General features: G+C 31.6%; 1 protein-coding gene across 5 annotated transcripts in view; it reads left to right on the top strand.

The window, feature by feature from the left end:
• Positions 1-13,654, top strand: part of LOC145260432 (uncharacterized) — a 544,502-nt gene that overhangs the window by 468,574 nt on the left and 62,274 nt on the right. For 3 of the 5 annotated variants that reach the window (XM_080118435.1, XM_080118434.1, XM_080118433.1), the window contains exon 30: positions 10,359-10,424. The exons of the other annotated variants lie outside the window; for them this stretch is intronic. In XM_080118435.1, the coding sequence (XP_079974561.1) occupies positions 10,359-10,424 (66 nt within the window). The remainder of the gene's footprint in view (positions 1-10,358; positions 10,425-13,654) is intronic. 5 annotated transcript variants of the gene reach the window in all.

Raw genomic sequence — 13,654 nt, 5'->3', positions numbered from 1 at the left:
GCGTTATGACGACGACAAAAGCAATAGCTATTCAGCAGTTAACATTTTCTGCGTGAGAGTTTTTAATGAGGTCAATAACCCGGTTTGTTTGTTTTTACCTAACTTTGGGGAAAAACAGCTCCCCCGTTTATTAGGGGAGTGTCTCGTCTCGAAATAAAAGCAACCATCTGATATGATGACGGTAAGCCGACATTGACCAAACGTTACATCGCTTTCTAGAGACCACTGGGCCAGGGATTCGAATTGAGTTTCGCTTTTTTTTATACCGAAAAATGAAAGCAATATGCGGCGATCCCAAAATGTCGAATATTTAACGTTTTAAAGTCGGGCTAATTAAATAGACGGGCGACACCTGTTCATAACTCGTAGATATTATGATTTCGACGTGATATAAAAAGTTTTAAAAATGAGCGATGGCATCAAGAAGCCGCCGAATAAAATCCTTTTGCAGACATACAGAAAAAGCGAACATACATACATACACGCATTTTCGCTTTTATATATATAGATTAGCAAAATGTATGAGTTGCTGTTTTATTGTTTTTTCTTTTTTCATCTTTTTGTTTTATTTTGACGTGTTTTTATTTTTTTTATTTTTTTATTTTACTATTTGTGATCAGAGCGAGCTTTTCTTTGTCATTTTATTTGCAAATGCTTCATGCATGTTGTGGACATATTTATTCCAGCCATCTGCTTCACCTCACCGAAACAACAGTGACAGCAACATCACGAACAACAATAATAATAGTAATAATAATAATAACCATCATCATAATCATCCTCATCAACACTTCCGTCCTCATCTGAGGTTCAAGGTTTGTCCAATGAAACTTACCTCTTAAATTCATTACGTTGGATTTTTTTTTTCTCTGCACGGTTATGTTCTTTTCTCAACACGGTTATCGCCCTTGTTATGCAATTATCATCACCTGTGTTTCCATCTCGGTGTTCGTACTTCCTATGTGTGTACGCTTCGTACCTGCTCTTTATCTGTGTATGCTTGCTTTTATGTGCATGTGTGTCTTTTACTTAGCATCCTTATTTCTATTTCGCACATTGTAATGAGATATTTTCATTGTTACAGAGAAGAAACAATTTTTAAAGAGATTCAACAAGCATTATATTAGCTGGTCGATAGTTTAACTTCACCATACATGGGTGAAATGTGGCCTTGGAAGAAGAAATACTTATCAAGACAAAATCGTCATCCATTTTAGCATCTTATTTCCCTTGGTTGGGCGTTTTCTGACAGCCCACAATCTATAGTCGTTGAAGAAATGATTGAATCATTTTATCGCTTTGGAAAATATTTCACAACTTTTGATGCAATTCTATACCTGTATAAGAGTCGGATACATTCTACGATGAGGTACTGTTGCCACATCTCAGGAGCGGCTGCTCAGGGCACTCTTTCCTACATTGACAAAGTACAGTATTGACTTTGATCTTACTTCACCGTGCTGAGCCAGGTTTTCAGAAACATTGCTAATTTTTCTCTATCGTATTTTCATGGTAGGTCCTCGACTGAGCTCAAATCTTTGGTTTCCCCTTGTAAAAAAACTTTCTATAGAGAACATCACTCAGTATTAGAATATTCTAGAACTCTCTCGATCTTTCTTGAAGGTTCTGGAAAGTGCTGGGACTTTTTGGATTTTTCTATATCTTTCTATCCATTATTGTAGATTTTTCTGAAAGAAAATTCTTTTTGAAGTGGCAGATAAAATTCTTCTCTCTCTAAGGAAGATAAATTAAGCTCTTGTAACCCTTAGAATAACAAATTAACGCACCTGCCTGCTCATTGCTGATCGAATAAGAACAATCTACCCTCATGAATTAAAATGAAAGATTTTATTCAAAATTCCGTTAATCATGATTCTCAGTTTCAACTGGAAGATTCCAAGCTTCAAAAAGATGCACTTGCAGAAATTCTCATGAAAAATTCATGGTGCTTCTTAGAAATAGGTATCCATAAAGTGTGTAGTCAATTCCGACTATGGAGTTCCAATTTTTACCAAAATCTATATAAATAAAACGATAGATATGTCTGTGTGTAAATAAGAGCCAGATACTCCCTAAAATGGAGTACTGCTCGGTGCAACCTATCCATCCCTGATAGTTCAGAACTGGCTTCGAAACCTAGTATATGATACTCTTTTCTCTTCCCTGCAACCTCTTCCCCACAGAAGAAATGTTGCGAGCATGTCTTTGCTTTATCGTTATTTTCATGACAATTGTTTAACTGAACTCCAATCTATGGGTTTCCCCTTGCCAAACTTTCACGAAAAACACTCGATTAGCTGCAACCACTATCAACGATTTCCCCCACTCTCTATCTGTGCCTAAATCTAAATACAGATTCTATGAACAAAGTTTCTTTCCCAGAACTGCCCACCTGTGGAACACTATTCCGCTGGCCTGCTTCTCCGTTGAATATAACATGGTAGCCTTTAAATCTAATGTAAACAAATTCTTGTTGAGCCATCTCCATAATTATAAATTCTACATAATTTACACCATTAACGATTACTACACTACCATCTTACATTCATTAACCGTTATCCTTGAGTGTTCTTTGGGCCTTGATGAGTGGTGACTCCAAGTATATATATATATATATATAAAAAAAATTTAACCGGTAAACTCTTAAACTACTGGTCACATAACACTGAAATTAATAGAAAATGGCAATCGTACACCAAGAATGGTTTATAACGAGTAAAATCTTTGTTTGGATGAATGAATAACATACAAAAATATGTCAAGTTGAAATGCAAAATGTTCATTTCAACTTGTTGACATATTTCTATTACTTTTGCACATACGCAAATTCATTCATAGCTTGAAGTGGTTTAATTTTGAGTCTTTCTTGTCTATTTATCAATAGCTCAAATGGTATGGAATGTGGCTGGAGCACTGTTTTAGTTTCAATTCTAGCTGATGGCACCCAAGTCATTTTATTAAAAACTTTTGAAATCACTATTGTATATTAGGTACAATATAATATTCAATAGAGAATTGGCTTTGTAGTAAGAAATTTGTATGAATTAAAATATATTTAAGTGTATTTTATGACTGGGCAAGGTTCATGGCTAGTATACAAATAAAAAAAGGCGTTATTTGCCAGACGATTTTTTTTTTTTTTTTTTTTTTTTTTTTTTAAATTCAATTTTCACCCCAAACAAGGCACAGTGCCACTTTGAAGCAGGGGGCTACTATCAGGGACATAATTTGCAGGTGCATTATGAAGGGAGATGAGTAGAAAGATGTTTGTTCACATTACACTTGAACTTCTGCATATCACTACAGTTGGGAAAGCAGAATCCCGGAAGGGAGTTCAAAAGACCTGCAGTTCTGGGGAAGAAACTATTGGAGTAAAAGGCTTTCTTGCACCTAGGGATCTCTACTGTAAAGGGGTGAGACTTAGTGGCTTGTCAGGTTTGTCGGAGGTAGTTACGTCGAGAAGGTACAAGTGTTTGCAGTTCGTCAGAGCATTCTCCATTAAAGTATTTGTAGAACAGGCAGAGGGATGCAATATCTCGTCGATGGGACAGAGGCTGAAGCCTAGATGACAGTTCAGGACCTATCAGGTTGGCGACTCTTTTTTATTTCTTCAATTGAGTTCCGACACTTTTGAATATCCATATTTATGCAACTTTTCATTTACCATTTTTTTTTTCGATACCTTTTTACTTTAACTAAAAAAAATAAATTTCTTTTTTATAGCTAAAATAACACAAAACTGTCTTTCTACCACCTACTTCTCAAGAAAAAAAAAAAAGAAAAAAAAAACAATAACAATGCTTCTAGACAATATGAACCGAACTAAACAGAGTGCTTGGGGTTAAGGTAAAAAACCCACCTTCGGTTCGTATTGAATAAAAATATCAAAGCAATGTTACAGAATACATCTACATACAAAATAAAATCAATTTTTGTTAAATAACTGATTGGGCAATAAAAAATAAACGTTAATACATTCAGTTTGTTTAGTGAAGTTTGTTAATGGTTGCCAGTCTCTGATGAAATTCAGAATTGATGACTAAAATTTCCTTGGATGCCTATTCCTAAAAAGTATAAAATTCATATTAGAAATGTCCACATGGACCCATTGCTTAATGCTTAATAGCATTGGTTAACAATCAGTTGTAAATGAGTCTTCTGGTAGTTGAAGTTTCAATTTTTATGACAGGTCATCATCATCATCGTCATCAGTTTAATGTGCATTTTACATGTTAGCATGTGTTGGATGAAAGTTGATTTATAAATTGGTCTTTTTTTTTTTTTTTTTTTTTTTTTTTTTTTTTTTTTTTAAGTTATTTCTTTAATTGAGGCAAGATTTTTATAGGCCAAATCTCTTTCCTGATGCCAACCTATTATGGTTATGGGGACCAGCATTTTTTATAGACACACCTGATTGCCCACTAAAGCTGATGATTTACCTGCTTTTAAAGAGTTTGGCTCATCTGGGATATAAAGAAAGAATAAAACCATAAAAAAATATTTAAAATGTAATTGCATTTGTGATGTTACTTTTTTTTAATAAGGTTTATGAAAAACTGTTATTGAAGTAAAGATGGAAACTTTTGATGCCACATCACCACTGTAACTACAGAAATTTGACCAACTGATTCTACTGCAATGTAGAGATGGAAGAATGATATAATGTGTCTGTTTTTCATAACACAAATTCACACTTCTACCTGCCTATGGCTGACTGAATAAAAACAATCCACCCCCCTCAGAATTAAAGTGTTCAGTTCCAAATTCTATACAACTTCTATGGTCTATCCCTGCAGAATATTTGCTGCAGACACTTCTCTAACTACAACAACTGCTAATAATTTCTCTTATCTACCTGAGCCTGAAACTAAATGTAAATTCCATTATCAAAGTTTCTTTCCTAGAACTGCCGTTTGTGGTACACAGTACCGCGAGGCTGCTTCCCAGCTGACTATAATAAGACTGTTTTCAAGTCTAATGTGAACATGTTCCTGTTGAGCCGTCTTAAATAAATGAACACTACCCAAGTTTCCTCATTACTGATAATCACAATGCTGTCTCAAGTCACCTGATACTTAAATTATCTTCCCCTCGAGTGGCCTTCAAGCTTTGATAACTGGTGATCTCCCATCTAATAAAAAAGATTACCAAGGTCAACTAGGTTTCCTGTTCAAAAGATTGTTGAAGGTTACAGTGGCCAAAATTTTGTGGATATAACAATCAAGATTAGAACAATAGTCCAAATTAAAAAAAAAAATACAAATAAAAATTTTTCAAACATAATTTTACAATATTTTTTTTTAGGCAAATATTATCTTTTTATGGAAGATTGTTTCTACTGCATCTTCAATGGGAGCTAGAGAGTCCTCTTTTCTTTTATCTCTGTTGTTTTTACTCCTTTCATTGATATGTTGATTCGATTGGTGAAAAAATAAATCTTTTTGCACGTGTTTTCAATCTCCTCCAGTTTCTTTTTTTAAGGGTCTCTGTTTTTTCTTGGATTTTTGCTTTTTCTTTGTTTCTTTTCTTTATCGTTTTTTCCTTTTCCTTTTTATCGATTTCGTTTTTATGAATTTCGTTTGTTTTTTTTTGTTTTTTGTTTCTGAATTTTTGAGATGTGGATTGGTTTTATTATGATTCTTTGAATTGCTGTTCTCATCTTGAGTTTTATTTTAAAAATGGTTCAGTTAATATAACTTCCAACCTTTTTCAGGTGTATCTTGTCAAACTCTGAAACTTGTCAAACTCTGGACTCTTTCTTGTCAAACTCTGGACTCTTTCTTGTCAAACTCTGGACTCTTTCTTGGCAAACTCTGGAATCAGCAAGGACCCGTGGCATAGTTGATAAAGTACTTGGTAAAATTTAGTTGTAAGTTGTCACACTCTTCTGGAGGTTAAAAGTTCCCTTCTCAGTGCGAGCGATACTCAAAATACAATTATGAATTACTTAGAACTTCTATCCAGTCGTGGCTGATGGAACGAGAGCATTCTACCCTTATGGATTAAATAAAGGTGTCTGTTGAAAATTCCATACATATTCTGAAGCTTGATAAAATAACACTTAAGATAAGAACAGTTTATTTGTTTTTTGTTTTTTTTTTTTGGGGGGGGGGTTCTTAATGACTTACTAAATATCTTTAAATATTGATACTTGTATTTGAGTAACAGCACTTTGTCTACGATATGTTGATTAAAAATTTTCTTTGATCTTATTTACGTCATAAATTTTTTTACATACATTAGAAAATCTAATTCAATTCGGTCTTCTCTATTTTGTTCTTTGTTTTCATTTTGTCAGCAATTCCTATCCGATTTCATTCAATATACCACTTGTTCATACAATTACCATATATTATTGTATGTAACCTTCCCAGTATATATCTACATTTGGTATAGGACACTAGATAGACTTTATGATCCAGGTTCAGGTCCTGCCTGGAAACAGTGATGAAAGCACAGTGGCTTCTTTAATTGAACAGTATTCAATGAAAAATCATCTAATTGATGCACTTTGAATTTCGAAAATATGTCAATTATTGGCCAAGATATGACATTTTTTCTTTTCTTTTCCAAAATGTCTAATTTATCTTGAACACTCTGTACAGGCGGTATTCTTCAGCCCAACAGGAAAGATTTCCCATAACTCCTAAAACAAAAGGTATCAATGGCTAATCAAAATAGTACTGTATCGTATCATGTGGCATGATCACATTGACACACCAGTTCTCGTTGTTGTGCCCAATGACCATTTGGGAATACCAGGCGCTGTATGTAGGACGTCACCATCTCCCTGAAAGAATTGCAAAGATTTAGCATTGTCATCTCCCCTAGCCAGGAAATATATGCGACTGGGAACTGCGTGTAAATTTAATATTCCCTTGGTACGATCTTTTTTTGGAAGAATCCGATTCAACATGTTCAGGGTGGATGCTGCTGACATGCATACATAGATACATTCATACATATATACATGCCATAGCTGTATATATATAATTGAAACTTTGACTGTCACAGCATGAGGAGGAGTTTAATGTCTTTGAAATGTTTTAGAATTATTCTTGGAGAAACTTCATAAGGAATGCATATATCAGAAAGGAGTTTAATATCAATGTTATTTGTCAAAAGAGATCAGCATGGTTTGGACATATTTCTTGATTACTAGACTTGAGCTATGCAAAGAAAACATATCAAAATTTAATCCTAGAAAGATGAAGAAGACTATCATAAAAGAGCTGAACCAACCAGATATGGATTGAAACTAGCATGTCACTCCTCAAAGTTGAAAAGCTGACAGGATTTTGCTTTTAGGCATGTGTCAAAGTTCTCTCTTATTCAAATATTTTATCCATTTTATTATGTAAAGAAATTTTGGCTTAAAGGTATTCACATTGCATTAAATTGGCATTCAATATAAATTGTGTTTATTTCTTTTGATTTCTCTTACATCTTTTAAGTGACCAATATTTCAAGATAAACCTGATCAAAGGAAAATTATGAATTGCGATTAAAGTTTTTTTTTTTTTAATACATTTCAAATTGACATGTTTTTTAAACGGAGATGCTGTTTAAGATATTAAAATATATTCATGTATGAAACTTGTAAAAGTATTCAAAAAACATTAATATATACAATTAATAAGTATAGAGATAGATATACATTAATATATAGTAATAATTAGTAATAAATGGTGATATTTACGACTAGAAATAAAAAGTAGGTTTAAGGCTCCTAAAACTCGTACTAGAATTGTCCGCAAGGAACACTGGCTCAGTGGTTAGAGTACTGGGAAAAATCAATTGTAAAAGTGATATTCTCCTGAAGGTTGAAGGTTCAATCTTCAGTGTGGGCAACTGAAATATACATTTGCGAATTACTTAGGACCTCTATCAGAACGAGCACACTACCCTGTGAAGTAAATAAAGGGTTCCGCTCGAAATTTCGTCCAAATTCCCGAGTTTGACAAGATACACCTGAAGAAGGTCGGAGGTTATATCGACCGAATAGTAGTAGATGAGTAGAACAGTAGTCCGATGAATGATAAAAATAAAATAAGTCGTTCTGCTCCAACCTGTATAGAAATTTAATTACAATAAACATACGATTGTTATTGTAATTTAAAACAAAACAATAAAAAACATTGAAATATATCCCTCTATTCTCACCCTTTTCTCGGGCCGAGCATGGTTGTTAATTATATTGTTAATTATATTGCTTGTTAAACTCTTTATGAATAAGCAAATAGAACACTGTTTAGTACTCAATATTTATATAAAAACATTGTGATGTTACTGTGATTTATCACCAACTGGGTGTTAGTCTAGCTTCATTGTAGAGCTGTGATACAGCAAAACAGTGTATATATATATATAGAGAGAGAGTAATCCACAGAAAAACTACGGGTTCGAATCTATCAACTGGTGTTAATTGTGACACCCTGCACTGATGATTCCTGAAAGGATGAAACACTAGTGTCTGTAGGTATTTAATAATTATTGTAGTAAATAATTATGTCAGCCCCTGTAAGAAACTCGTTTTTTATCGTTGAACACTTTCAGTTGAATTAAAGTCAATTTAGTTCTTATGCACAGATCATCTTATGACAGACATTAAAAAGCATTTAAAAAATGTTTAAAATCTTGTGGTTAACAGTAGCCGGATGGATTGGGTCCTTGCTAATGATAACTTTTCTCACTGGGTTCAAATCTATTGACTGGTTAATCATTACACTCTGCACGGATGATTCTCGAGAGGATGAAACACTAGTGTCTGTAGGTATTTAATAATTATTATAGAAAATATATATATATAATTATTAACACTTCAGAACAAAACTTTTTATGCATACTTCCTGAATAGCTGAAGGTAATCTTTACAGTTTATTTTGAACAAAAGCTTCCCATAATCAGAAATCCGCGGGGGGAGCACATTCGAAGGTTATCTAAAGAAAAACAATCAGAAAATTGGCGTGTGAACAATCAATGGCCAAACAATTCGACATAAAATGCTAATTAAAAAAAACAAAACAAAAAAAAACATTAAAATTAAAATCATACAAGACAATAAAAAATACTTCAAAAAATAATTTATACTATAAGCATTTTATATTTTCTACGGTATTTTGAATATGATTTTTTTTCTCTTGATTGGTTTTGACTTAGTATTTTGTTTAATGGTTTGAACTCTCAGAATGTCGATGTACTAATTTTTTAAATTTTTATTTCTTTAAATGAGTCTTTCATTAAATTTTCTGATGAGGAACTGTTGTTTGGTATCTTACACTTGTTTACTTTTTAACTCCTCTAGAAATTGTTTTTGTTTTGAAACTTATTAAATCATAAAATGATAATTTTAAATCTAAAACTTTATTCTTAGCCATATTAAATATATACTCTCTCAATATTGAGCTTTACTTTTGCATTTAGAAACTGATTCCTATTCGTATTGATCCAAACTATATAGAATTTGCTTTTTATATTAATGCCTCCTATAAAATATATACATGGTGGATTTTTACTAAATTATTATTTTTCTTTCTTTTGTGACTTTTGTAAAAATTTTAATTTCATTTTGTTTTTAAGTACTTGTATTGTACATCTTTTTTGAAAAAGTTATATTGTACGTATCTGTTTTGGAAAAAAAAAATTCACTGAATTTGTTTTGGGAAAAAAAAAAAAAATCACTTTTTTTTTTTTTTTTTTTTTTTTTTTTTACAGAGGAAAACCCCGTTTTTATGACAGCACGCTGAACGTAGCTATGTTTGAATTTTTAGAACACGTCATGGGGAGATAACTCGGTTTGAAGCGCCGACACTGTTCCCATCTTAAATACTAGTTTTTCTTCCTAAAAATCGGAACATGACTACCTTTTGTTTGGTATCATAAACTGTTTTTTTTTTTTTTTTTTTTTTTTTTTTTTTTTCTGTAAAAAAAACAAAAACCTACTACTTGATCAAATTAAGTGAAATTTTTTTTTGAGAACTTCATTCCATAACGGATACGTACAATATAACTTTTCTTTTGATATTTTCATTTCTTAACGTCTTAATTAAACGGTACAAGTACCAGTTTTTTTGTTTTTTTTGTCATTAAATTATTTAAAATTAAGATATGCAGTTCTATTTATGGATGAACTTAGACAAACAATTTTATTATAGATTTAGTCCAAACTTTTTTTTTTAAAGCATGTTTTATTTTTGCTGTTTTCTGTTTTTAATTTACATTTAATTTTCCCTCCTCATCACTTGTAGTCCGCTTCATCTTTTCGTCATCTCATCTTGGCACTTATGTTGTGAAAAAAGATATATATATATATATCCGCATGCACTCCTACTTCTACTCCTTGCATGTTCTTTTTCCAGCCTTTACAGCGAAGGAAAGATATCATGGCTCGTGCTGCTAATGAGACAAAAAAGAGCATGGCAGCTGTAAGTAGTGTTGCTTAGATTTTAAATTTGTTGCAAAGGAAAACAAAATATCCAAATAAAACCTCACCTTAATGGCTCTTTCTTCCTTGGATGGTGCTTTAATTTCTATCATTTTATGATTAAATGTTAACAAAATATGGTCTCAAGCAAAATCGAAATATATGAAGATGGTACTTCAAAAAATGTATGAATTTTGGTAACCAAGATAATTAAAAAAAATTTTTTTTTAAATTCATAAATTTTAGCAATTATTACCTTGAAAAATACAGAAATTTTAGCAAGTATAATTCTTTTTAAAAAATTGATTTTAAGCAATTACGATGATCTTTGGGGAGGGGGGGATTAGCAATTATAATAAAAGTACGTAATGGTTAGCGATTATAATTTTTAAAATGTATATATAATTCAGCAATCATTTTTATTATTATTATTAGCAATTATTTTTTCAAAAGCTGCATGAATTTTAGGAAATCTAATGTTTTTTTTTAAATTCATAGTTTTTAATCGCTTTAAAAATTTATATACATTTTAGTAATTACAATAATTTTAAAAAATTCATAAATTTTAGCAATTATAATTAAAAAAAAAAAAAAATTGTTAATTTTAGTAATTATTAGTGTTGGGGGACGATCAATCAGAATTGGGGAAATGAAAAAATCAGAACGTTTTATGATATTGGAATCTTAATCAAGGAAAATTTGAGTATAATTTCCGATTCCAAAGACGATTCTTGTAATTTTTTTTCTTAACAAAAGAAAAAAAACATAAAAAAAAATAGAAATAAACATAGATGTATTCATTTAAGACTAAAGGTGACAGAACCACAAGTTGGAAATCCCATTTCCATTGACTCCCCAGATCTAATTTATATTTTTTTTATTCGTTAATTATGGTAAACAAAATAAACATTCTCGATCTTGCTTACGTTTTTCTTAAATAAACTTTTTCGCACTTGCTAAATGTCTCTATGTCGCCCGTCAAGAAGTTTGCAGTTGATTAAGATTTAAAATTTTCTGGACAATTTTTTACAATCGCGTCCATGCTAACTTGACACCTAGTGGGGCAGATTGCTGAAACAATCTTTCACTTGCTATGTATCATCAAGTGAAAGATTCTTATGAAGTATTGAGATAACCTGCCCCACTAACTGGTTGTCTGATCATTGGCTTCTTCCGAAATGATTGTTTTATTGTATTTTTTTTTTTTTACTTTGGACACAAGTGAAAAATATAGATAAAAATTTCATGATTTTATTAAAATCTCGGATAAAATACATAGAAGGAAAACATTTAGCAGTTTTTTGAATAAGAATTAAATTATATTTACATTTAAATGTACCCGGCCACCCTAAAAAAATTGGATTTATGTATTTATTACTCTAAATAAAAGAAATAAAATGAGATGAAAAAATATGCAACAAAATGATATAGATGAAATTGTTTAAACTTATTTTAAAGTGTTTTTTTTTTTTTTAGTTCAAAATAAACCTGGTGTTCACTGTTAAGTTAAAACAAAAAAAATGGCTGCCTATAAGCCCTGAACGAGGACCATTGATAATCGCTCAAAATTGAAAATTAGACAATAGTAGAATATCATCAAATAAATGTCAGTTGTGCAAAAATGTAATTTTCTACTAGTATTGTTTAATTTTCGATTTTTGAATGATTATATTAGATAAGATTAGTGGTAACAAATTTGGGGCTAAAGGGGGGCAGATGATGGACTTAGTCATTTCTTTTTTGGCATGGTGCAGAACTCAAATTTACATATGTTAAGGCCTAAAACTGCACCGTCTGTTTCTTTTTCACCAGGATTTGACGTCCCCTAGGGAGTTTTGGTGCTAAATGGGGGGGGGGGGGTGCTGAACATAGTCATTTTTTTTTTTTATGCCTCATTCCCTGTGTATTCACGGGGGACCATGCATGCTTCACTTGTTTGGCCACATAATCATTAATCGTACCGCAAAGGAGGAAAAGAATGTGAAAAAACAAAACGTGATATCTTTGTTTTTGCGCCCATCGTCAAACTAGAAGTGACGTAGGTTTACATTAAGGCTAGACAATCAAAAAGAGGGGATGACTTTTGAAGATATCGGTGAAAAAGCGATCTCTCGCTGTTGAAAAGTTCCCAGTTGAGGTTGAAGGAATTGATATTTTTAGCCAATTTTTCGATATTTGTCATCTGAAGGGTTGAGCTTCAAAACGATAACAATCTCGTGAAAATCCGTCGTCTCTGTTGAAAGTTTCAGACATACATACATACATTTAAACAGACAGGTGAGATTTATATTATAGATTATCTGTATCTTGTTTTTCTTTTACAGTAAAGCTAATCAATCTAATAACAGATCAAATGTTTATATTTAGGAGGAAAAATATAAACCTTCTTTCATAGAGGGGAGGCAGAAAATAGTTAACAGAGCCCCACCTCTTCCTGATGTTTAGAATTACTTTCTAAACATTAATATTATTATGTAGAAAATCATTCTTAACCTGGAGATGGTCTTTGTTAACTATTCTGTTCCTACACTTTTTTTTTTTTGTTTTTGTTTTTTATTTAGCATACCAATCGTCGATTTTTTTTTTTTTTTTTAATTGCTTATCAAAATTTCAAATAGCATTGACAACAAACAAATGCGATTCGGCTTTGTTGTAAAAGAAAATCAAATCTTGTCTCAGAATTTTCAATTACAAGGAAAACATTTGAGAAAAATATTTATAAAGATCTACTCTTGTAATATACGACCCCCAAAGTTTTGGGTTATTAAAATCAACAACAATGTAAAAGAAAAAAAAATTTTTTTTTCAGTATTGATAAAATGTGGAATCGAAAATTTTGAGCAATTTAGTTCAAGTGATACAGAAGCTAGAAGCATTATCCAAGATGAAAGAGTCTGTAGCATTTCCCATCCTAACTGCACCTAATCCGAACAATGGCTATGGATAAATTATATAAAAATTGTCTTTTTCTTTTTTTTTTCTTTTTTTTTATTTTCACCTTGCAGCAAAAACTTTTCAGACATTATGTCCAACTTCAGGCAGGACACCAGGGAAAGAATTTAGCAACTATGAAATCCATATTTCACACAAACCTTTAATGACACCATGGCTTATATCTTTGTTTTACCATATGATATAACGTTCTACTCTATATAATGAAGTCAACGTATTTTCAAAAATAAAGTAATTTTAGACTATTATCACTGAATGTTAAAAATTTTGATTTTTTTT

The sequence above is a fragment of the Euprymna scolopes genome, chromosome 36, assembly GCF_053919585.1.
Source record: "Euprymna scolopes isolate OS-2025 chromosome 36, ASM5391958v1, whole genome shotgun sequence".
Taxonomy (NCBI): domain Eukaryota; kingdom Metazoa; phylum Mollusca; class Cephalopoda; order Sepiida; family Sepiolidae; genus Euprymna; species Euprymna scolopes.
The sequence above is the reverse complement of the archived record's forward strand: the minus strand, read 5'-3'. Positions and strand labels throughout refer to the sequence as shown.